At 41.6% G+C, this 18564-nt stretch overlaps 1 protein-coding gene across 1 annotated transcript in view; it reads left to right on the top strand.

The window, feature by feature from the left end:
• RHAG (Rh associated glycoprotein) overlaps positions 1 to 18564 on the top strand; it is a 93413-nt gene that overhangs the window by 53063 nt on the left and 21786 nt on the right. The window contains exons 2-4 of the mRNA XM_077291676.1: positions 2576 to 2759; positions 5333 to 5480; positions 9874 to 10021. Of these exons, the coding sequence (XP_077147791.1) occupies positions 2576 to 2759; positions 5333 to 5480; positions 9874 to 10021 (480 nt within the window). The remainder of the gene's footprint in view (positions 1 to 2575; positions 2760 to 5332; positions 5481 to 9873; positions 10022 to 18564) is intronic.

Genomic DNA, 18564 nt, shown 5'->3' with positions numbered 1-18564 from the left:
AGGTCCTTCTCAAAAAATTAGCATATAGTGTTAAATTTCATTATTTACCATAATGTAATGATTACAATTAAACTTTCATATATTATAGATTCATTATCCACCAACTGAAATTTGTCAGGTCTTTTATTGTTTTAATACTGATGATTTTGGCCTACAACTCCTGATAACCCAAAAAACCTGTCTCAATAAATTAGCATATCAAGAAAAGGTTCTCTAAACGACCTATTACCCTAATCTTCTGAATCAACTAATTAACTCTAAACACATGCAAAAGATACCTGAGGCTTTTAAAAACTCCCTGCCTGGTTCATTACTCAAAACCCCCATCATGGGTAAGACTAGCGACCTGACAGATGTCAAGAAGGCCATCATTGACACCCTCAAGCAAGAGGGTAAGACCCAGAAAGAAATTTCTCAACAAATAGGCTGTTCCCAGAGTGCTGTATCAAGGCACCTCAATGGTAAGTCTGTTGGAAGGAAACAATGTGGCAGAAAACGCTGTACAACGAGAAGAGGTGACCGGACCCTGAGGAAGATTGTCGAGAAGGACCGATTCCAGACCTTGGGGAACCTGAGGAAGCAGTGGACTGAGTCTGGTGTGGAAACATCCAGAGCCACCGTGCACAGGCGTGTGCAGGAAATGGGCTACAGGTGCCGCATTCCCCAGGTAAAGCCACTTTTGAACCATAAACAGCGGCAGAAGCGCCTGACCTGGGTTACAGAGAAGCAGCACTGGACTGTTGCTAAGTGGTCCCAAGTACTTTTTTCTGATGAAAGCAAATTTTGCATGTCATTCGGAAATCAAGGTGCCAGAGTCTGGAGGAAGACTGGGGAGAAGGAAATGCCAAAATGCCTGAAGTCCAGTGTCAAGTACCCACAGTCAGTGGTGTGGGGTGCCATGTCAGCTGCTGGTGTTGGTCCACTGTGTTTCATCAAGGGCAGGGTCAATGCAGCTAGCTATCAGGAGATTTTGGAGCACTTCATGCTTCCTGGCACCTGCTCACAGTGCCAAAAGCACTGGTAAATGGTTTACTGACCATGGTATTACTGTGCTCAATTGGCCTGCCAACTCTCCTGACCTGAACCCCATAGAGAATCTGTGGGATATTGTGAAGAGAAAGTTGAGAGACGCAAGACCCAACACTCTGGATGAGCTTAAGGCCGCTATTGAAGCATCCTGGGCCTCCATAACATCTCAGCAGTGTCACAGGCTGATTGCCTCCATGCCACGCCGCATTGAAGCAGTCATTTCTGCCAAAGGATTCCCGACCAAGTATTGAGTGCATAACTGAACATTATTATTTGATGGTTTTTTTGTTTGTTATTAAAAAACACTTTTATTTGATTGGACGGGTGAAATATGCTAATTTATTGAGACAGGTTTTTTGGGTTATCAGGAGTTGTATGCCAAAATCATCAGTATTAAAACAATAAAAGACCTGACAAATTTCAGTTGGTGGATAATGAATCTATAATATATGAAAGTTTAATTGTAATCATTACATTATGGTAAATAATGAAATTTAACACTATATGCTAATTTTTTGAGAAGGACCTGTATATGTTTTTGTGAAAAAAAAAATATTTTATATGTTTGTATAGGTCTTTAATAGAACCAAATTGGATAACCTTTCACCTTAATGTTAGCACCAAAAAATTAATTGAACCAGGGAAACTAAACCACAATATTCATAAATTCTTGAGCTTAATGAAAACCCTGGTGCTGATCGGGAAAAAGCTTTTCTTCAGACACATCTTTTATTTCTATTAACACCATTATTTTTACTAAGGTTTTATTAGTGACCAGTAATAAAAGTGATTTAATAGCAAAATACATCGTCAGTGATGCTTCTCTTTCTCCTGAGGCTTTCCCCTATTCATGCGAGTGGCAGAGAGCTGGCAACACCATTAATGACCCCTACACAATGTAAGGCCCCTTCACACATCGGTGTCTCTAGTATGTTTGGGGACAGTTTTCACATGTACTGGAGACAATTTCACACATAGATCCATTTAAATCTATGGGGCTGAGCACATGTGTTCACCAGGACCATGTGTCTGTGTCACCCGCACTGCAGACTTGTGAGTTCTAACATCGCGCACAGCTGTGAGGATTCTCCGGTGGCATCGCCAGGAGCGGGTGCTCATGTGACCACAAGTTCGCTATTTGCATAATTACAACCACATTCAGACTACACTGTTTCTGTCCTTTCTCAGTACACTTGCATTGTGTGAGTCCATCTAGTTGGCAAATGACCGCATGAATGCAAATCACACACTTTAGGACACGCTCCCACCCCTGCCAGCACCAGAGTGCATGATGCGAGGATTCACAAGTCTGCAGTCAAATTTAAGACCCGACAACCTCTTTGAGTCAGCTGATTGGTGGGTGAGGCAGAAGTCAGAGCCTAACAATCTATTGTTTATGAATCATTGATATTAAAAATAAAAAAACAGAGACAAATGAAAAACAAAATGGCTAAAATATAGAACATGGTTTAATCAGTAAAGCAGATGAAAGGAAATACTGTAGTAATCATGATCTGGTAATCGAGTCTTCTTTTTCTCTACGCAGTTTTTCAGGATGTGCACGTCATGATCTTCATTGGTTTCGGGTTCTTGATGACTTTTTTGAAAAGATATGGATTCAGCAGCGTCGGCATCAACTTACTTATCGCAGCTTTCGGTCTTCAGTGGGGAACATTAATGCAGGGATTTTGGCACTTACATGGCGGAAAGATTGAAATCGGCATCAAAAGGTAATTTGTGTAAGTAAAGCGCCTCCTCGTGGTGGCTTCAGTTAGACAGAATATTATGATTTTGTTCTGCGCTAATGTGAAGGAAACAAACCGCATGATCTATGGAAGACTAAACGTTAGATTTGGAGGGAAACACTGGCCAAAATAATCTTATATTTTATTTTTACTCACTTGTATGGTGCCATTAATTCTACTGTGCTTTAGAGACATTATCGGCACTGTCCTCATTGGGGATCACAATCTATATTCCCTATCGTTATCTCTTTGGATGTCTGAGGAGCACGGAGAGCCCGGAAGAAACCCACAAGAACACCAGTAGAACATACAAGCTCCATGCAGGTGTTGTCTTTGGTGGGATATGAACCTAAGTCCCCAGCACTGCAAGGCTGCAGTACTAATCACTGAGCCACTGTGCTAGACAAATATCACAGATTTCCCCAAACTGAAAGATTCGATTCGATGTGTATCAAATTAGTGTAAAATTCAGGCTTCATATGAATCGCCTAAAATGGTCACCACAATATTACACATTGGAGAAAATTGCATCAGCCAGAGGAGGAACACATGAGCTCAGATACAGTTGAATGGGCTTTCCCATAATGCCTTTCAGCTATCACGTCACATGGTATAGAACAGCCAATGAGGATGGACTATCATAGCTTGTGTAAAAGCAGAAGCAGGGAATGCAGCAGTCATTTTGTGGTAAATATGAATAGTAAGAAGATGTTCACAGCTCAGCCATACGGAACAGGCCATAAAACACTGAAAAAAAACTTTACGCATAGGGGCAAATTCAATAATCCCGGTTGTTGATATCTTTAACCACTTCATGAAATGCGCCATACATGGTTTCCTGGCACATGTCGGTTCTCTCCCTTTGATGTGGGCTCCGGTGCTGAGCCCACATCTTTTCTGGCACATGCCAGCTGAGCTGGGTATAAAAGTAGTGGAGCGACCCCTTTTGTCAGTGAACTACACTGCTGATCTAGGGAGACCGGCTTCTGAATAGGTACATTTGGGAAATTCTGGTATGTGCGCCACCCAACATCCTATCTCCTGTGGGGGTGCGGGTAAAAGTCAAAACGTGTTGCTGAGAGTGTCCGTATGGAAGGGATGCTACACACTTGCTGCTTGGAGAGATGGCTGGAAATAGTGTGCCAGCTGCAGAGAAGGAATATTTTACAGAAAAGAGCACTCAATCAATGATCATCCTTGCTCACCTCCTGCCACTCCAATGTCGTCTTTCTGCTGCTTCCCACTTATCTCTTTTGACTTGTCTGCAGTGATGAAATCATCTCAACACCTTGTGACCGCTGAAGCCAATCTCTAGGCTTTGCTTTGCTTCCTTGGGCTGTCTACCGTTCTGAACCACCATCATTAGGCCTACTGCCTGAAGTGTTGGTGAACTCTGAGCATGATGTCATCACTCCTGCCATGCCTACAAAGTCCGGTGGGAAGGAGTGGAGAATCGGCCTTGGTGTGCCAGAAAATAAGTAATAATGCGATTGATATTTCTAAAATGATTCAGTCGATGCAGCAGAAAAATGTTTAGGAAATTCCTTATTTAGTAACTACCAAGCTCCATGTCTAATACTATGTATAACCATCAAGTTTACAGCCTCATTGACAGATTGTAACCGCAAAGCTCGTTGGCTCAAGGTGAGAAAATGTTGGATCCAATTGAAACTTGTGTCTACGTAAATCTGTGTGCCAACCTTAAGCCGGTGACCCTCACACCCAAAACTTACAATCTTCTTAATTTTTGGATGTCTCTTCACTCATGTCTCTGCTTATAAGTAAGAGCAGAGAGCTGCCAAAAAAGAACAGCCTCACCAGTACTTTCGGGTGACCAGAAATGAATCAGTGTGCCTCAAAACCTGTGACTTTGTTTCTGTTGCAAAAATAAAGCTTTCAGCATGTCCTGAGGATCACAGGTTGTAAGGATGTCCCAGGAGTTGTAGTGTCCCAACAGCAGGACACCTACAGGTTGACGAGGACAACATTACATGGTTGGCATGTAAAACAACATTGAAATGAGTTGTTTCAATTGTTGAGGGTCTCTAGAAGCCAGCATTTTGGTGATCTGCTAATAGTAGGGTAAGGCTACTTTCACACTAGCGTCGTACTCGGCCCGTCGCAGTGCGTCGGGCCAACATACCGACGCTAGCGTTGTTAGCGCTGCACAACGGGTGCAAGCACTTTTGCAGGATGCGTTTTTTCGCCAAAACGACGCATTGCGACGTATTGCAAAAAACGCTAGTGTGAAAGTACCCTAAGACTTAATTAAAAATTGGTGGTCTTGTTGAAACAACTATCATAGTATCATGTGGAAACGTTTTTAATTTTTGTCTTTACAAGCAGCAAGAGGGTCAACATGGCCTCTTCTACAGTACGGTTACCCCATCAGTTTCTTTCTTCAATCCATTTATAATCGTCCATTTCACAGTTGATCTTGAGGGACATGAGTCTTTTTTTTCTAACGTTTTAACTATGGAACAATGTAATAATATGATGCATAGGTTAAGGTAAATCTGAATATTTTATAATATGTGTTTTGTCTTTTTATTTTCTAGTATGATTAATGCTGACTTCAGTACCGCGACCGTTCTCATTTCTTTTGGAGCTGTGCTGGGAAAGACGAGTCCTCTGCAGATGCTTATTATGGCCATCCTTGAAATTGCCATATTTGCATGTAACGAACATCTTGTAAACTACTTGGGGGTAAGTGTCGTCTTCGTGAGTAGTAGATAGGTTGCAGGAAAAATAGCGCAATAGGGTTTTATCAGATAAACACTCAGAATTAAGAATAGCAGAATATGCTAACCTGATCCATAGAATTGTATGTTATAGAATGCTATTCAGCTGCTGTGGATCTGCGGCTCGTCAAACCACTTGCAATAAAAACTAGGAAGGATTTGTCGACCTGTTCATGCTGCTGATTATTGAAGATGCCAATTTCAGAAAATTAATTTGACATACTGTTTTATTCGACACTAGAGATGGGTGAACACCTGGATGTTCAGGTTCGGCCGGTTCGGCCAAACATTTTGGGTTTGGGTACCAGAACAGTACCTGGACCCAAACCCGGGCACCATTCCATTGAATGGATGGCCCAAACATCCAGTGTTTGCCACGCTGTCATGTGCGTGACATCACGGCAAACACTGCTTAGAATCAAGGGGTAAAATCATTACCGCCAGTAAGACAGCAGAGGTTCCCACACTGTCAAATTATAGCATGAGCCCGCAGCTGTGACCAGAGGTAAAAAGTTTACCTCTGGTCACTGGCGTCGGCTGAAGGGACTACTGCTCCTAGAGCAGGAGTGACTAATGGGAGTATTCATCAGCCGGCGCCTGCACTCTAAATAAATAATTTAAAAAAAGTGTGACTTCCATTGTATTATTGATAACCAGCCAGGCATAACTGACAGCTGGGGGCTGGTATTCTCAGGATGTTAAGGGGCCATGGCTATTGGCCCCCCAGCCTAAAAATAGCCGCCCAAAAAAAGGCACATTTATTAAATGCTCCAATTCTGGCACATTGCCTGTCTCTTCCCACTTGCCATGTAGCGTTGGCAAGCGGGGTTCATATTTGTGGGGTTGATGTCACCTTTGTTTTGTCAGGTTACATCAAGCCAACGGCTTAGTAATGGAGAGGCATCAATAAGACATCTATCCATTACTAATCCTATAGTTGTATGGTAAATAAAGACAAAGCCAGAATAAAGTCCTTTATTTAAAATAAAAAAACACAATTTTACTTTTTTATTTAAAAATAACAAACACAGTTATACTTACCTAATGCCGACTTTTGGAATTAAAATACACTTCTTTCTCAAGAAAAACCATACAAGTTTTTATGAGTAGCACATAGAATAATGGCCAGTGGTGTTGTCATAGATTTCCTTAACATGAGTCTTCAGTTTATCGTTATACTGTAAGTCTAACAATGTGTTGGGTTTAAATGAAACGGTATAGTCATTTATAAACATTGCCACTGCAATCATGTCTATGAGACTGATGGAGATAGCTAAGTGCTGTCTCCATCTGTTCCAGAAGCAGTAATGTCTGTGCCAACGTAATTTACAAAAAAACAAACAAAGAGGAGGTGGAGCGCCCCCGTAGAGAAGTGGGGTACTCGGTACCGGGTCCTTCGGTTCTCGGGGGGATGTCACGGTGGCTGACCCGGTCCATAGCCCTCGGGCCGTCCGTTGTAAAAGGGGGGAAAGGTCTTTAAAGGGGAAATGTTCGTGACGCCACCTGTGGTATTCGGTCAGGGTGACCGACGCTGCTTTAAGGGGTCCGCTGGGGTGATGTGATGGCAGCTAGATGGTATACCTTCCCACAGGTGAAGTGTGTCCTCAGGGCTTCCCAGTGTATAGATGGTGGATGGTGAGAGGCGCAGAGAAGAACGAGGACACAAGGTTGCAGTCTCTTTACCTTTTTACTGAGGGCTTCAACATCCACAGTCCAGAGCACCAGACCACAGGGTAGGCAGAGTCCGGCTGGTCTGAAGGCAAATCCAGAGTCCCCTTATCCAGGTGGAAATCAGTAGCCTTCCTCTAGCGCCTGGGTTTTGTAGTACCTTACTGATGAGCCTCTCATAAGGTCCTCACAACTGTTATAGATGTTCTAGATGTTATGTCTTTCTCTGTCCCCCAGATGGATAGGAACAACCCGTATGACCGGTGGCCTGAGGCTTTTTACAGGGACTCTAGCACGCCCCGGCCTCTCGTGGGTGCCACCTTGCCTCCTGGGTATGGGGCGGATCAGTAACGTGAAATTAGCTGTCCTGACGGTCTCTGGAGCAAGGCATAAAGGACTGTTGCTCCCTCAATGTTCTGGCTTCTGGGATCCTGCGCCTCAGAAGGAGGCAGCCTGTGTAGGGCAGAACTCCTTCTGGTTTCCACTCCTTTTGCTATGACTTCTTTCTCACTCTCTACAATACAGTTTTATGTTTATGTCCTTTCTTAGGAACTGCCGCACGTGGGGCAGGCGCAGCTCCGTGACCTTCTGCCTAGGCCTCTGACAGGATCCCACCCCTGTCAGGCACCAACTACCTGAGTGGAGCTCAGCTAGCAACTGCCAGAGTGAAGCTCAGCCAGCATCTGCCTCACTTCCTATCCAGGCCACCAGTTTTACCTAATTGTGAAGAGTGCCCTAATAAATAGGAGCATAGCTCCCCCTGGTGGACTGGAGTATGAAATGTGTTGTATGTTTGTGTTACCTGGTAAAGAGATCTCCTTTATTGCCTCCAAACAAAACATCACTCCCCCTAGAGGAAAATGATATTACTGCAACGACCAGGACCCTGGGGAGCTGCAGAGGTACTAGCTCTGCCTACATGATTTACAGACAAAGATAGGGAGGAAGTGCTATTTCTGACTACTTGATTTATATGGACAGAGAGAAAGAGCAATTAAGATTATTTATGTCATTATCATTTAGAGAGAGAGACAGGTAGGTAGTACTTTCTGCTTTCAACATTTTGAGGGGAGAAGGGTAACTATAATTTATGTCTACACCATTTGGATATAGATACAGGAAGGCAGTACTATCTGCATCTTCAAAATGCGAAAGGAGAGGCATTAAGGCATAATACCTACGTCTACATTATATGTAGGGTGAGGCAGCAAGTCAGCTGAATGTGTGCCTACGTGATATTCAGAAATACATAGAACTAAGGCGTATTTCTGCCTACATGCCATGGTATACAGGTAGAGACAGAGATTTGTTGTCTCTGTGCCTACATGATATGTAAAAAGAGACAGGGTGTCTGTTGTATCTGTGCCTAAATGATAACCAGAAATATACAGGGTGTCAGATGTATCTGTACCTATATAATATATAGAATAAGATGGAGTCAGATGTATCTGTGCCTGCATGTTATATAGAAAGAGACAGAGTCAGTTGTGTCTGTGCCATCATGATATACAGAAGAGGCAGAGTCAGTTGTGTCTGTGCTTACATTATACACAGACAGAGACAGGGAGTTGGTTGTATCTGTGCCTACATGATACATAGAAAGAGACAGAGAGTCAGTTTTGTCTTTGCTGACATTATATACAGACAGATACAGGGAGTTGGTAGTATCTGTTCCTAAATGATACACAAACAGAGGCAGGGAGTTGGTAGTGTCTGTGCCTACATAATATACAGAAAGAGACAAGTAGTTAGTTGTATCTGTGCCTACATTGTTATCTGGAAATAGACAGTTGTGTCTGCGCCACCATGATATACAGAAAGAGACAAAATCATTTGTATCTGTGCTAACATTATACACAGAAAGAGAGACAAGGAGGCAGTTGTATCTGTGCCTACATAATGCATAGAAAGAGACAGAGACTCAGTTGTGTCTGTGCCTATATTATATACAGAAAGCGACAGGGAGTTGGTTTTATCTGTGCCTTAATGATATACAGACAGAGACAGGGAGTTGACCTTATCTTTGTGTAAATAGTATATAGAATGAGACAATGAGTCAGTTGTATCTGTGCCTACATTATATACAGATAGAAGCAGGAATGCAGTTGCATCTGTGCCTATATGATAAGCAGAAAGAAACAAATAATCAGCACTATTTGTGTTAATATGAGAGGGGGGATACGGGGAGTCAGCACTATCTGTGCCTACCTCATTCACATGGAAAATCAGTGAGGCAATACTATCTATACATCATTCAGATATTTGGAGGCAGTACTATCTATACCAATGTACTTCAGTAGGCACTGTGACTACATTTTTCTCTATTTTTCCACTTTTTCTATATATAATTATTCAATATTCAATGATGGTCTGAACCTCTAAAGTGTTTTATATACAGATTGTCTTTTAGATTAATATATGCGACAATGCACTAGATAAACCTCTCTGCAGCCAACAAAGGAATGCGCTGAGATTTCATTTCTGAAAACTCCAGAATTGTAAATGCAGCTCTGGAGAACAACACAAGTTCTATCTCCGGATCAGTAATGCGCATTGCTCCTATAATGACTCAGATTCTTTATGTGCAATATATATATATATATATATATATATATATATATATATATATATATATATATCAATAGAAATTCCCTTTAAACATAACATCATCCAATCTTTGTATCTTGCAGGCGACAGATGTTGGTGCATCTATGGTCATCCATGCATTTGGAGCTTATTTCGGACTCGCTGCTTCTGCTGTACTATATCGATCTGGACTGAAAAGAGGACATGAACATGAAGGATCTGTTTATCACTCTGATTTATTTGCAATGATTGGTAAAGTAAATTAATGTAACAATGTACAAATCTTTATTTTATAAGTCCTTCCCCACCCTCCACCCTGGTAATCACAGATGGTCGGACTCTTGGATAGGAACAGGGGCAGGTTATGATCATCCCTACTTTACTTATCACTAACAAAAAATAATGTAAAAGAAATTGTAAAGTAGGAAGACTAACAGAACTTCAAAATACTGTATATGTCCTAGATCGAAATGACAGTATCAAGTTTGTACTACATGAAAATATGTATTTAAAAATTGGAAAAACGCTTTTACATGTATACCCCTAAAATCGGCAAAAAACAAAATCATCTTGCCATTGGATGCCAGGTATTGCTAAACTTAACTGCAGAGGAGCACTGCATGGCCTACAAGTCTCCTTACACTGGCATGTCACTCTTCACAAGGAGAGAAGTTACTCCTTAGGTCCCATTCAGAGACTTCTTATACAGCTAAATCAGATCTATAGCTTTGTCCTGAGGAAGGGCAAACACCCCAAAACATGTGTCAGCAAGTAGAGCATCTGGTTTGGTTTTAATCCTAAGTCATATATCAAGACCTGTCTAAGGGTAGACATTGACTTTTAGGATTGCTACCATCAGTGGGTGGCGCTAGAGTTCTTGTCGTCTTCCTTTCTGAATAGACAATTTGTATATTTAATTTATCAAATGAATATTGCACGGCCTATAAGTCTCCTTACACTGGGATGTAAGGCATGTCACTCTCCACATGGAAAGACGCTAGGTATATTCAATGAAGAGAAAGTTTTTTGCTTTAAGTAAAAGTACAAAAGGCTGGAATTTTTCAATTTATTTTTATTTTTTTTATTTTCTGTTAACCTATGATGACAGGTACGTCATGTGCTCAATTGATCGAAAGATTCTCAAAAAATGGTAACAACCCTCTCCTCCCAATTTTTTTAAATTCAGATTTTTTTTATCACTAAATTAATTTAAAAAAAGCCCATACAATGCGCATTGTACACTGTAAAACAAGTCCCATAAAAGAAGGTTAGAATTGTGGGGCTGGCTTTTTTTGGATTTTTTTTTCTGTATTCTAGAAGACTGTGTGGTTAAAATGAATGGAGTCATTCAAAAGTACAACTCGTCTGACAAAAAAACAAACCCTCACATGTCTATGTGCACTTACAAATGTAAAACCTATGGCACTGGGAAGATGGGAGAAAATACAAAAGTGCTTTAAAAAGGGATTTTAAAGACCGAGATATTAACTCTTAGGTTAGGGCAATTTTTCATCTTCTACGCTTTCATTTTTTCCCCTTCTTCAAAGTGACTTAATTTTTTTATTTTTCCATCACAATAGCCATACGAAGGCTTGTATTTTGTGTAGGACGAGTTGTAGTTTTGAATGACACCATTCATTCTACTATACAACGTAAGGGAAAATTAAACAATTCACATGCAATTTAATGAAAAGCAATTAAATCATTTCTGCAATTTTTTTAAAGTCTTCCACAGGATTCAAACTCACAACCTGTAGCTCGGCAGGCAGCAGCTTTACATTCTTGGCATGCTGCCATCATAACAGCCTGTACAATGCCATGGGAAATTAAAACAAAAAAAATGTATATTGGAAAATGTTTAGGGCTTGTTCACACTTTGCTTTTTTTGCTGCGGATTTTTCAGCTGCGGATTTTGCGGTTTTGCGGTTTTCAAAGCGGATTTTCCTGCGGTTTCTTCTGCGGATTCCTCTGCGGTTTTTCAACAGCACTTTCCTATTGGTGCATGTTGAAAACCGCAGCGGAATCCACAGAAAGAAGTGACATGGTCCTTCTTTTTTTCCGCAGCAATTCCGCGCGTTTTTTTTCCAGGATTTTCTGCAATGTGGGCACAGCGGTTTTTGTTTTCCATAGGGTAACATTGTACTGTACCCTGCATGGAAAACTGCTGCGGATCCGCAGCGTCAAAACGCTGCGGATCCGCAGCAAAAACCACAAAGTGTGAACATAGCCTTACACTGTGTTCCAAATTATTATGCAAATTGGATTTAAGTGTCATAAAGATTTAATTGTTTTGTTTTTAAAATAAACTCGTGGATGGTATTGTGTCTCAGGGCTCAATGGATCACTGAAATCAATCTTAAACACATGTGATAATTAGTTTTCCAGGTGATTCTAATTAAAGGAAAACTACTTAAAAATGATGTTCCACATTATTAAGCAGGCCACAGTTTTCAAGTAACATAGTAACATAGTAACATAGTTAGTAAGGCCGAAAAAAGACATTTGTCCATCCAGTTCAGCCTATATTCCATCATAATAAATCCCCAGATCTGCGTCCTTCTACAGAACCTAATAATTGTATGATACAATATTGTTCTGCTCCAGGAAGACATCCAGGTCTCTCTTGAACCCCTCGACTGAGTTCGCCATCACCACCTCCTCAGGCAAGGAATTCCAGATTCTCACTGCCCTAACAGTAAAGAATCCTCTTCTATGTTGGTGGAAAACCTTCTCTCCTCCAGACGCAAAGAATGCCCCCTTGTGCCCATCACCTTCCTTGGTATAAACAGATCCTCAGAGAGATATTTGTATTGTCCCCTTATATACTTATACATGGTTATTAGATCGCCCCTCAGTCGTCTTTTTTCTAGACTAAATAATCCTAATTTCGCTAATCTATCTGGGTATTGTAGTTCTCCCATCCCCTTTATTAATTTTGTTGCCCTCCTTTGTACTCTCTCTAGTTCCATTATATCCTTCTTGAGCACCGGTGCCCAAAACTGGACACAGTACTCCATTTGCGGTCTAACTAGGGATTTGTACAGAGGCAGTATAATGCTCTCATCATGTGTATCCAGACCTCTTTTAATGCACCCCATGATCCTGTTTGCCTTGGCAGCTGCTGCCTGGCACTGGCTGCTCCAGGTAAGTTTATCATTAACTAGGATCCCCAAGTCCTTCTACCTGTCAGATTTACCCAGTGGTTTCCCGTTCAGTGTGTAATGGTGATATTGATTCCTTCTTCCCATGTGTATAACCTTACATTTATCATTGTTGAACCTCATCTGCCACCTTTCAGACCAAGTTTCCAACTTATCCAGATCCATCTGTAGCAGAATACTATCTTCTCTTGTACTAACTGCTTTACATAGTTTTGTATCGACTGCAAATATCAATATTTTACTGTGTAAACCTTCTACCAGATCATTAATGAATATGTTGAAGAGAACAGGTCCCAATACCGACCCCTGCGGTGCCCCACTGGTCACAGCGACCCAGTTAGAGACTATACCATTTATAACCACCCTCTGCTTTCTATCACTAAGCCAGTTACTAACCCATTTACACACATTTTCCCCCAGACCAAGCATTCTCATTTTGTGTACTAACCTCTTGTGCAGCACGGTATCAAATGCTTTGGAAAAATCGAGATATACCACGTCCAATGACTCACCGTGGTCCAGCCTATAGCTTACCTCTTCATAAAAACTGATTAGATTGGTTTGACAGGAGCGATTTATCATAAACCCATGCTGATATGGAGTTAAACAGTTATTCTCATTGAGATAATCCAGAATAACATCCTTCAGAAACCCTTCAAATATTTTACCAACAGTAGAGGTTAGACTTACTGGCCTATAATTTCCAGGTTCACTTTTAGAGCCCTTTTTGAATATTGGCATCACATTTGCTATGCGCCAGTCCTGCGGAACAGACCCCGTCGCTATAGAGTCCCTAAAAATAAGAAATAATGGTTTATCTATTACATTACTTAGTTCTCTTAGTACTCGTGGGTGTATGCCATCCAGACCCGGAGATTTATCTATTTTAATCTTATTTAGCCGGTTTCGCACCTCTTCTTGGGTTAGATTGGTGTCCCTTAACCCCTTTCTGTCATTAGACGTACTATTCCGTCCATGTGGGGTGGGCCCTACTTCCCAAGGACGGAATAGTATGTCATACGCGATCGGCCGCGCTCACGGGGGGAGCGCGGCCGATCGCGGCCGGGTGTCAGCTGACTATGGCAGCTGACATCCGGCACTATGTGCCAGGAGCGGTCACGGACCGCCCCCGGCACATTAACCCCCGGCACACCGCGATCAAACATGATCGCGGTGTGCCGGCGGTATAGGGAAGCATCGCGCAGGGAGGGGGCTCCCTGCGGGCTTCCCTGAGACCCCCGGAGCAAAGCGATGTGATCGCGTTGCTCCGAGGGTCTCCTACCTCCCTCCTTGCCGCAGGTCCCGGATCCAAGATGGCCGCGGCATCCGGGTCCTGCAGGGAGGGAGGTGGCTTACCGAGTGTCTGCTCAGAGCAGACACTTGGTAAGCCTGCAGCCCTGCACAGAAGATCGTCGATCTGACAGAATGCTGTGCACACTGCCAGATCAATGATCTGTAATGTCCCCCCCTGGGACAAAGTAAAAAAGTTAAAAAAAAATGTCCACATGTGTAAAAAAAAAAATTAAAAAAAAATTCCTAAATAAATAAAAAAAAAAAATATATTATTCCCATAAATACATTTCTTTATCTAAATAAAAAAAAATCAAACAATAAAAGTACACATATTTAGTATTGCCACGTCCGTAACGACCCCACCTATAAAACTATATCACTAGTTAACTCCTTCAGTGAACACCGTAAAAAAAAAAAAAAAAAAACGAGGCAAAAAACAACGCTTTATTCTCATACCGCCAAACAAAAAGTGGAATAACACGCGATCAAAAAAACGGATATAAATAACCATGGTACCGCTGAAAACGTCATCTTGTCCCGCAAAAAACGAGCCACCATACACCATCATGTGTGAAAAAATAAAAAAGTTATAGTCCTCAGAATAAAGCGATGCCAAAATAATTATTTTTTCTATAAAATAGCTTTTATCGTATAAAAGCGTCAAAACAAAAAAAAATTATATAAATGAGGTATCGCTGTAATCGTACTGACCCGAAGAATAAAACTGCTTTATCAATTTTACCAAACGCGGAACGGTATAAACGCCTCCCCCAAAAGAAATTCATGAATAGCTGGTTTTTGGTCATTCTGCCTCACAAAAATCGGAATAAAAAGCGATCAAAAAAATATCCCGTGCCCGAACATGTTACCAATAAAAACGTCAACTCGTCCCACAAAAAACAAGACCTCACATGATTCTGTGGTCTCAAATATGGAAAAATTATAGCTCTCAAAATGTGGTAACGCAAAAAATATTTTTTGCAATAAAAAGCGTCTTTCATGTGTGATGGCTGCCAATCATAAAAATCCGCTAAATAACCCGCTATAAAAGTAAATCAAACCCCCCTTCATCACCCGCTTAGTTAGGGAAAAATTAAAAAAATGTAAAAAATGTATTTATTTCCATTTTCCCATTAGGGTTAGGGCTAGGGTTAGGGTTAGGACTAGAGTTAGGGCTAGGGTTAGGGTTAGGGTTGGGGCTAAAGTTAGGGTTAGGGTTTGGATTACATTTACGGTTGGGATTAGGGTTGGGATTAGGGTTAGGGGTGTGTCTGGGTTAGAGGTGTGGTTAGGGTTACCGTTGGGATTAGGGTTAGGGGTGTGTTTGGATTAGGGTTTCAGTTATAATTGGGGGGTTTCCACTGTTTAGGCACATCAGGGGCTCTCCAAACGTGACATGGCGTCCGATTTCAATTCCAGCCAATTCTGCGTTGAAAAAGTAAAACAGTGCTTCTTCCCTTCCAAGCTCTCCCGTGCGCCCAAACAGGGGTTTACCCCAACATATGGGGTATCAGCGTACTCGGAACACATTGGAGAACAACTTTTGGGGTCCAATTTCTCCTGTTACCCTTGGGAAAATACAAAACTAGGGGCTAAAAAATAATTTTTGTGGAAAAAAAAATTTTTATTTGCATGGATCTGCGTTATAAACTGTAGTGAAACACTTGGGGGTTCAAAGCTCTCACAACACATCTAGATGAGTTCCTTAGGGGTTCTACTTTCCAAAATGGTGTCACTTGTGGGGGGTTTCTACTGTTTAGGTACATTAGGGGCTCTGCAAACGCAATGTGACGCCTGCAGACCATTCCATCTAAGTCTGCGTTCCAAATGGCGCTCCTTCCTTTCCAAGCCCTCCCATGCGCCCAAACGGTGGTTCCCCCCCACATATGGGGTATCAGCGTACTCAAGACAAATTGGACAACAACTTTTGGGGTCCAATTTCTCCTGTTACCATTGGGAAAATACAAAACTGGGGGCTAAAAAATAATTTTTTGGGGAAATTTTTTATTTTTTTTATCTTCACGGCTCTGCGTTCTAAACTGTAGTGAAACGCTTGGGGGTTCAAAGTTCTCACAACACAACTAGATAAGTTCCTTGGGGGGTCTAGTTTCCAATATTGGGTCACTTGTGGGAGGTTTATACTGTTTAGGTACATTAGGGGCTCTGCAAACGCAATGTGACACCTGTAGACCAATCCATCTAAGTCTGCATTGCAAATGATGATCCTTCCCTTCCGAGCTCTGCCATGCGCTCAAACGGTGGTTCACCCCCAGATATCAGGTATCAGCGTACTCAGGACAAATTGGACAACAATATATAGGGTCCAATTTCTCCTGTTACCCTTGGAAAAATACAAAACTGGGGGCTAAAATATAATTTTTGTGGAAAAAAAATATTTTTTATTTGCATGGCTCTGCGTTATAAACTGTAGTGAAACACTTAGGGGTTCAAAGCTCTCACAACACATCTAGATGAGTTCCTTAGGGGGTCTACTTTCCAAAATGGTGTCACTTGTGGGGGGGTTTACTGTTTAGGTACATTAGGGGCTCTGCAAACGCAATGTGATGCCTGCAGACCATTCCATCTAAGTCTGCATTCCAAATGGCGCTCCATCCCTTCCGAGCCCTCCCATGCGCCCAAACGGTGGTTCCCCCCCACATATGGGGTATCAGCGTACTCAGGACAAATTGAACAACAACTATTGCGGTCCAATTTCTCCTGTTACCCTTGGGAAAATACAAAACTGGGGGCTAAAAAATAATTTTTGTGGGAAAAAAATTTTGTTTTATTTTTACGGCTCTGCATTATAAACTTCTGTGAAGCACTTGGTGGGTCAAAGTGCTCACCACAGCTCTAGATAAGTTCCTTAGGGGGTCTACTTTCCAAAATGGTGTCACTTGTGGGGGGGCTTCAATGTTTAGGCACATCAGTGGCTCTCCAAATGCAACATGGCGTCCCATCTCAATTCCTGTCAATTTTGCAGTGAAAAGTCAAACGGCGCTTCTTCCCTTCCGAGCTCTCCCATGCGCCCAAACAGTGGTTTACCCCCACATATGGGGTATCAGCGTACTCAGGACAAATTGTACAACAACTTTTGGGGTCCAATTTCTTCTCTTACCCTTGGGAAAATAAAAAATTGGGGGCGAAAAGATCATTTTTGTGAAAAAATATGATTTTTTATTTTTACGGTTCTGCATTATAAACTTCTGTGAAGCACTTGGTGGGTCAAAGTGCTCACCACACATCTAGATAAGTTCCTTAGGGGGTCTACTTTCCAAAATGGTGTCACTTGTGGGGGGTTTCAATGTTTAGGCACATCAGTGGCTCTCCAAACGCAACATGGCGTCCCATCTCAATTCCTGTCAATTTTGCAGTGAAAAGTCAAACGGCGCTCCTTCCCTTCCAAGCTCTCCCATGCGCCCAAACAGTGGTTTACCCCCACATATGGGGTATCAGCGTACTCAGGACAAATTGTACAACAACTTTTGGGGTCCAATTTCTTCTCTTACCCTTGGGAAAATAAAAAATTGGGGGCAAAAAATCATTTTTGTGAAAAAATATGATTTTTTATTTTTACGGCTCTGCATTATAAACTTCTGTGAAGCACTTGGTGGGTCAAAGTGCTCACCACACATCTAGATAAGTTCCTTAGGGGGTCTACTTTCCAAAATAGTGTCACTTGTGGGGGTTTCAATGTTTAGGCACATCAGTGGCTCTCCAAACGCAACATGGCGTCCCATCTCAATTCCAGTCAATTTTGCATTGAAAAGTCAAATGGCGCTCCTTCGCTTCCGAGCTCTGTCATGCGCCCAAACAGTGGTTTACCCCTACATATGGAGTATCGGCGTACTCAGGACAAATTGTATAACATCTTTTGGGGTCCATTTTTTCCTGTTACCCTTGGTAAAATAAATCAAATTGGAGCTGAAGTAAATTTTGTGTGAAAAAAAGTTAAATGTTCATTTTTATTTAAACATTCCAAAAATTCCTGTGAAACACCTGAAAGGTTAATAAACTTTTTGAATGTGGTTTTGAGCACCTTGAGGGGTGCAGTTTTTAGAATGGTGTCACACTTGGGTATTTTCTATCATATAGACCCCTCAAAATGACTTCAAATGAGATGTGGTCCCTAAAAAAAAATGGTGTTGTAAAAATGAGAAATTGCTGGTCAACTTTTAACCCTTATAACTCCCTAACAAAAAAAAAATTTGGTTCCAAAATGGTGCTGATGTAAAGTAGACATGTGGGAAATGTTACTTATTAAGTATTTTGTGTGACATATCACTGTGATTTAATTGCATAAAAATTCAAATTTGGAAAATTGCGAAATTTTCAAAATTT

Source organism: Ranitomeya variabilis, chromosome 2 (assembly GCF_051348905.1).
Source record: "Ranitomeya variabilis isolate aRanVar5 chromosome 2, aRanVar5.hap1, whole genome shotgun sequence".
NCBI lineage: Eukaryota > Metazoa > Chordata > Amphibia > Anura > Dendrobatidae > Ranitomeya > Ranitomeya variabilis.
The sequence above is the reverse complement of the archived record's forward strand: the minus strand, read 5'-3'. Positions and strand labels throughout refer to the sequence as shown.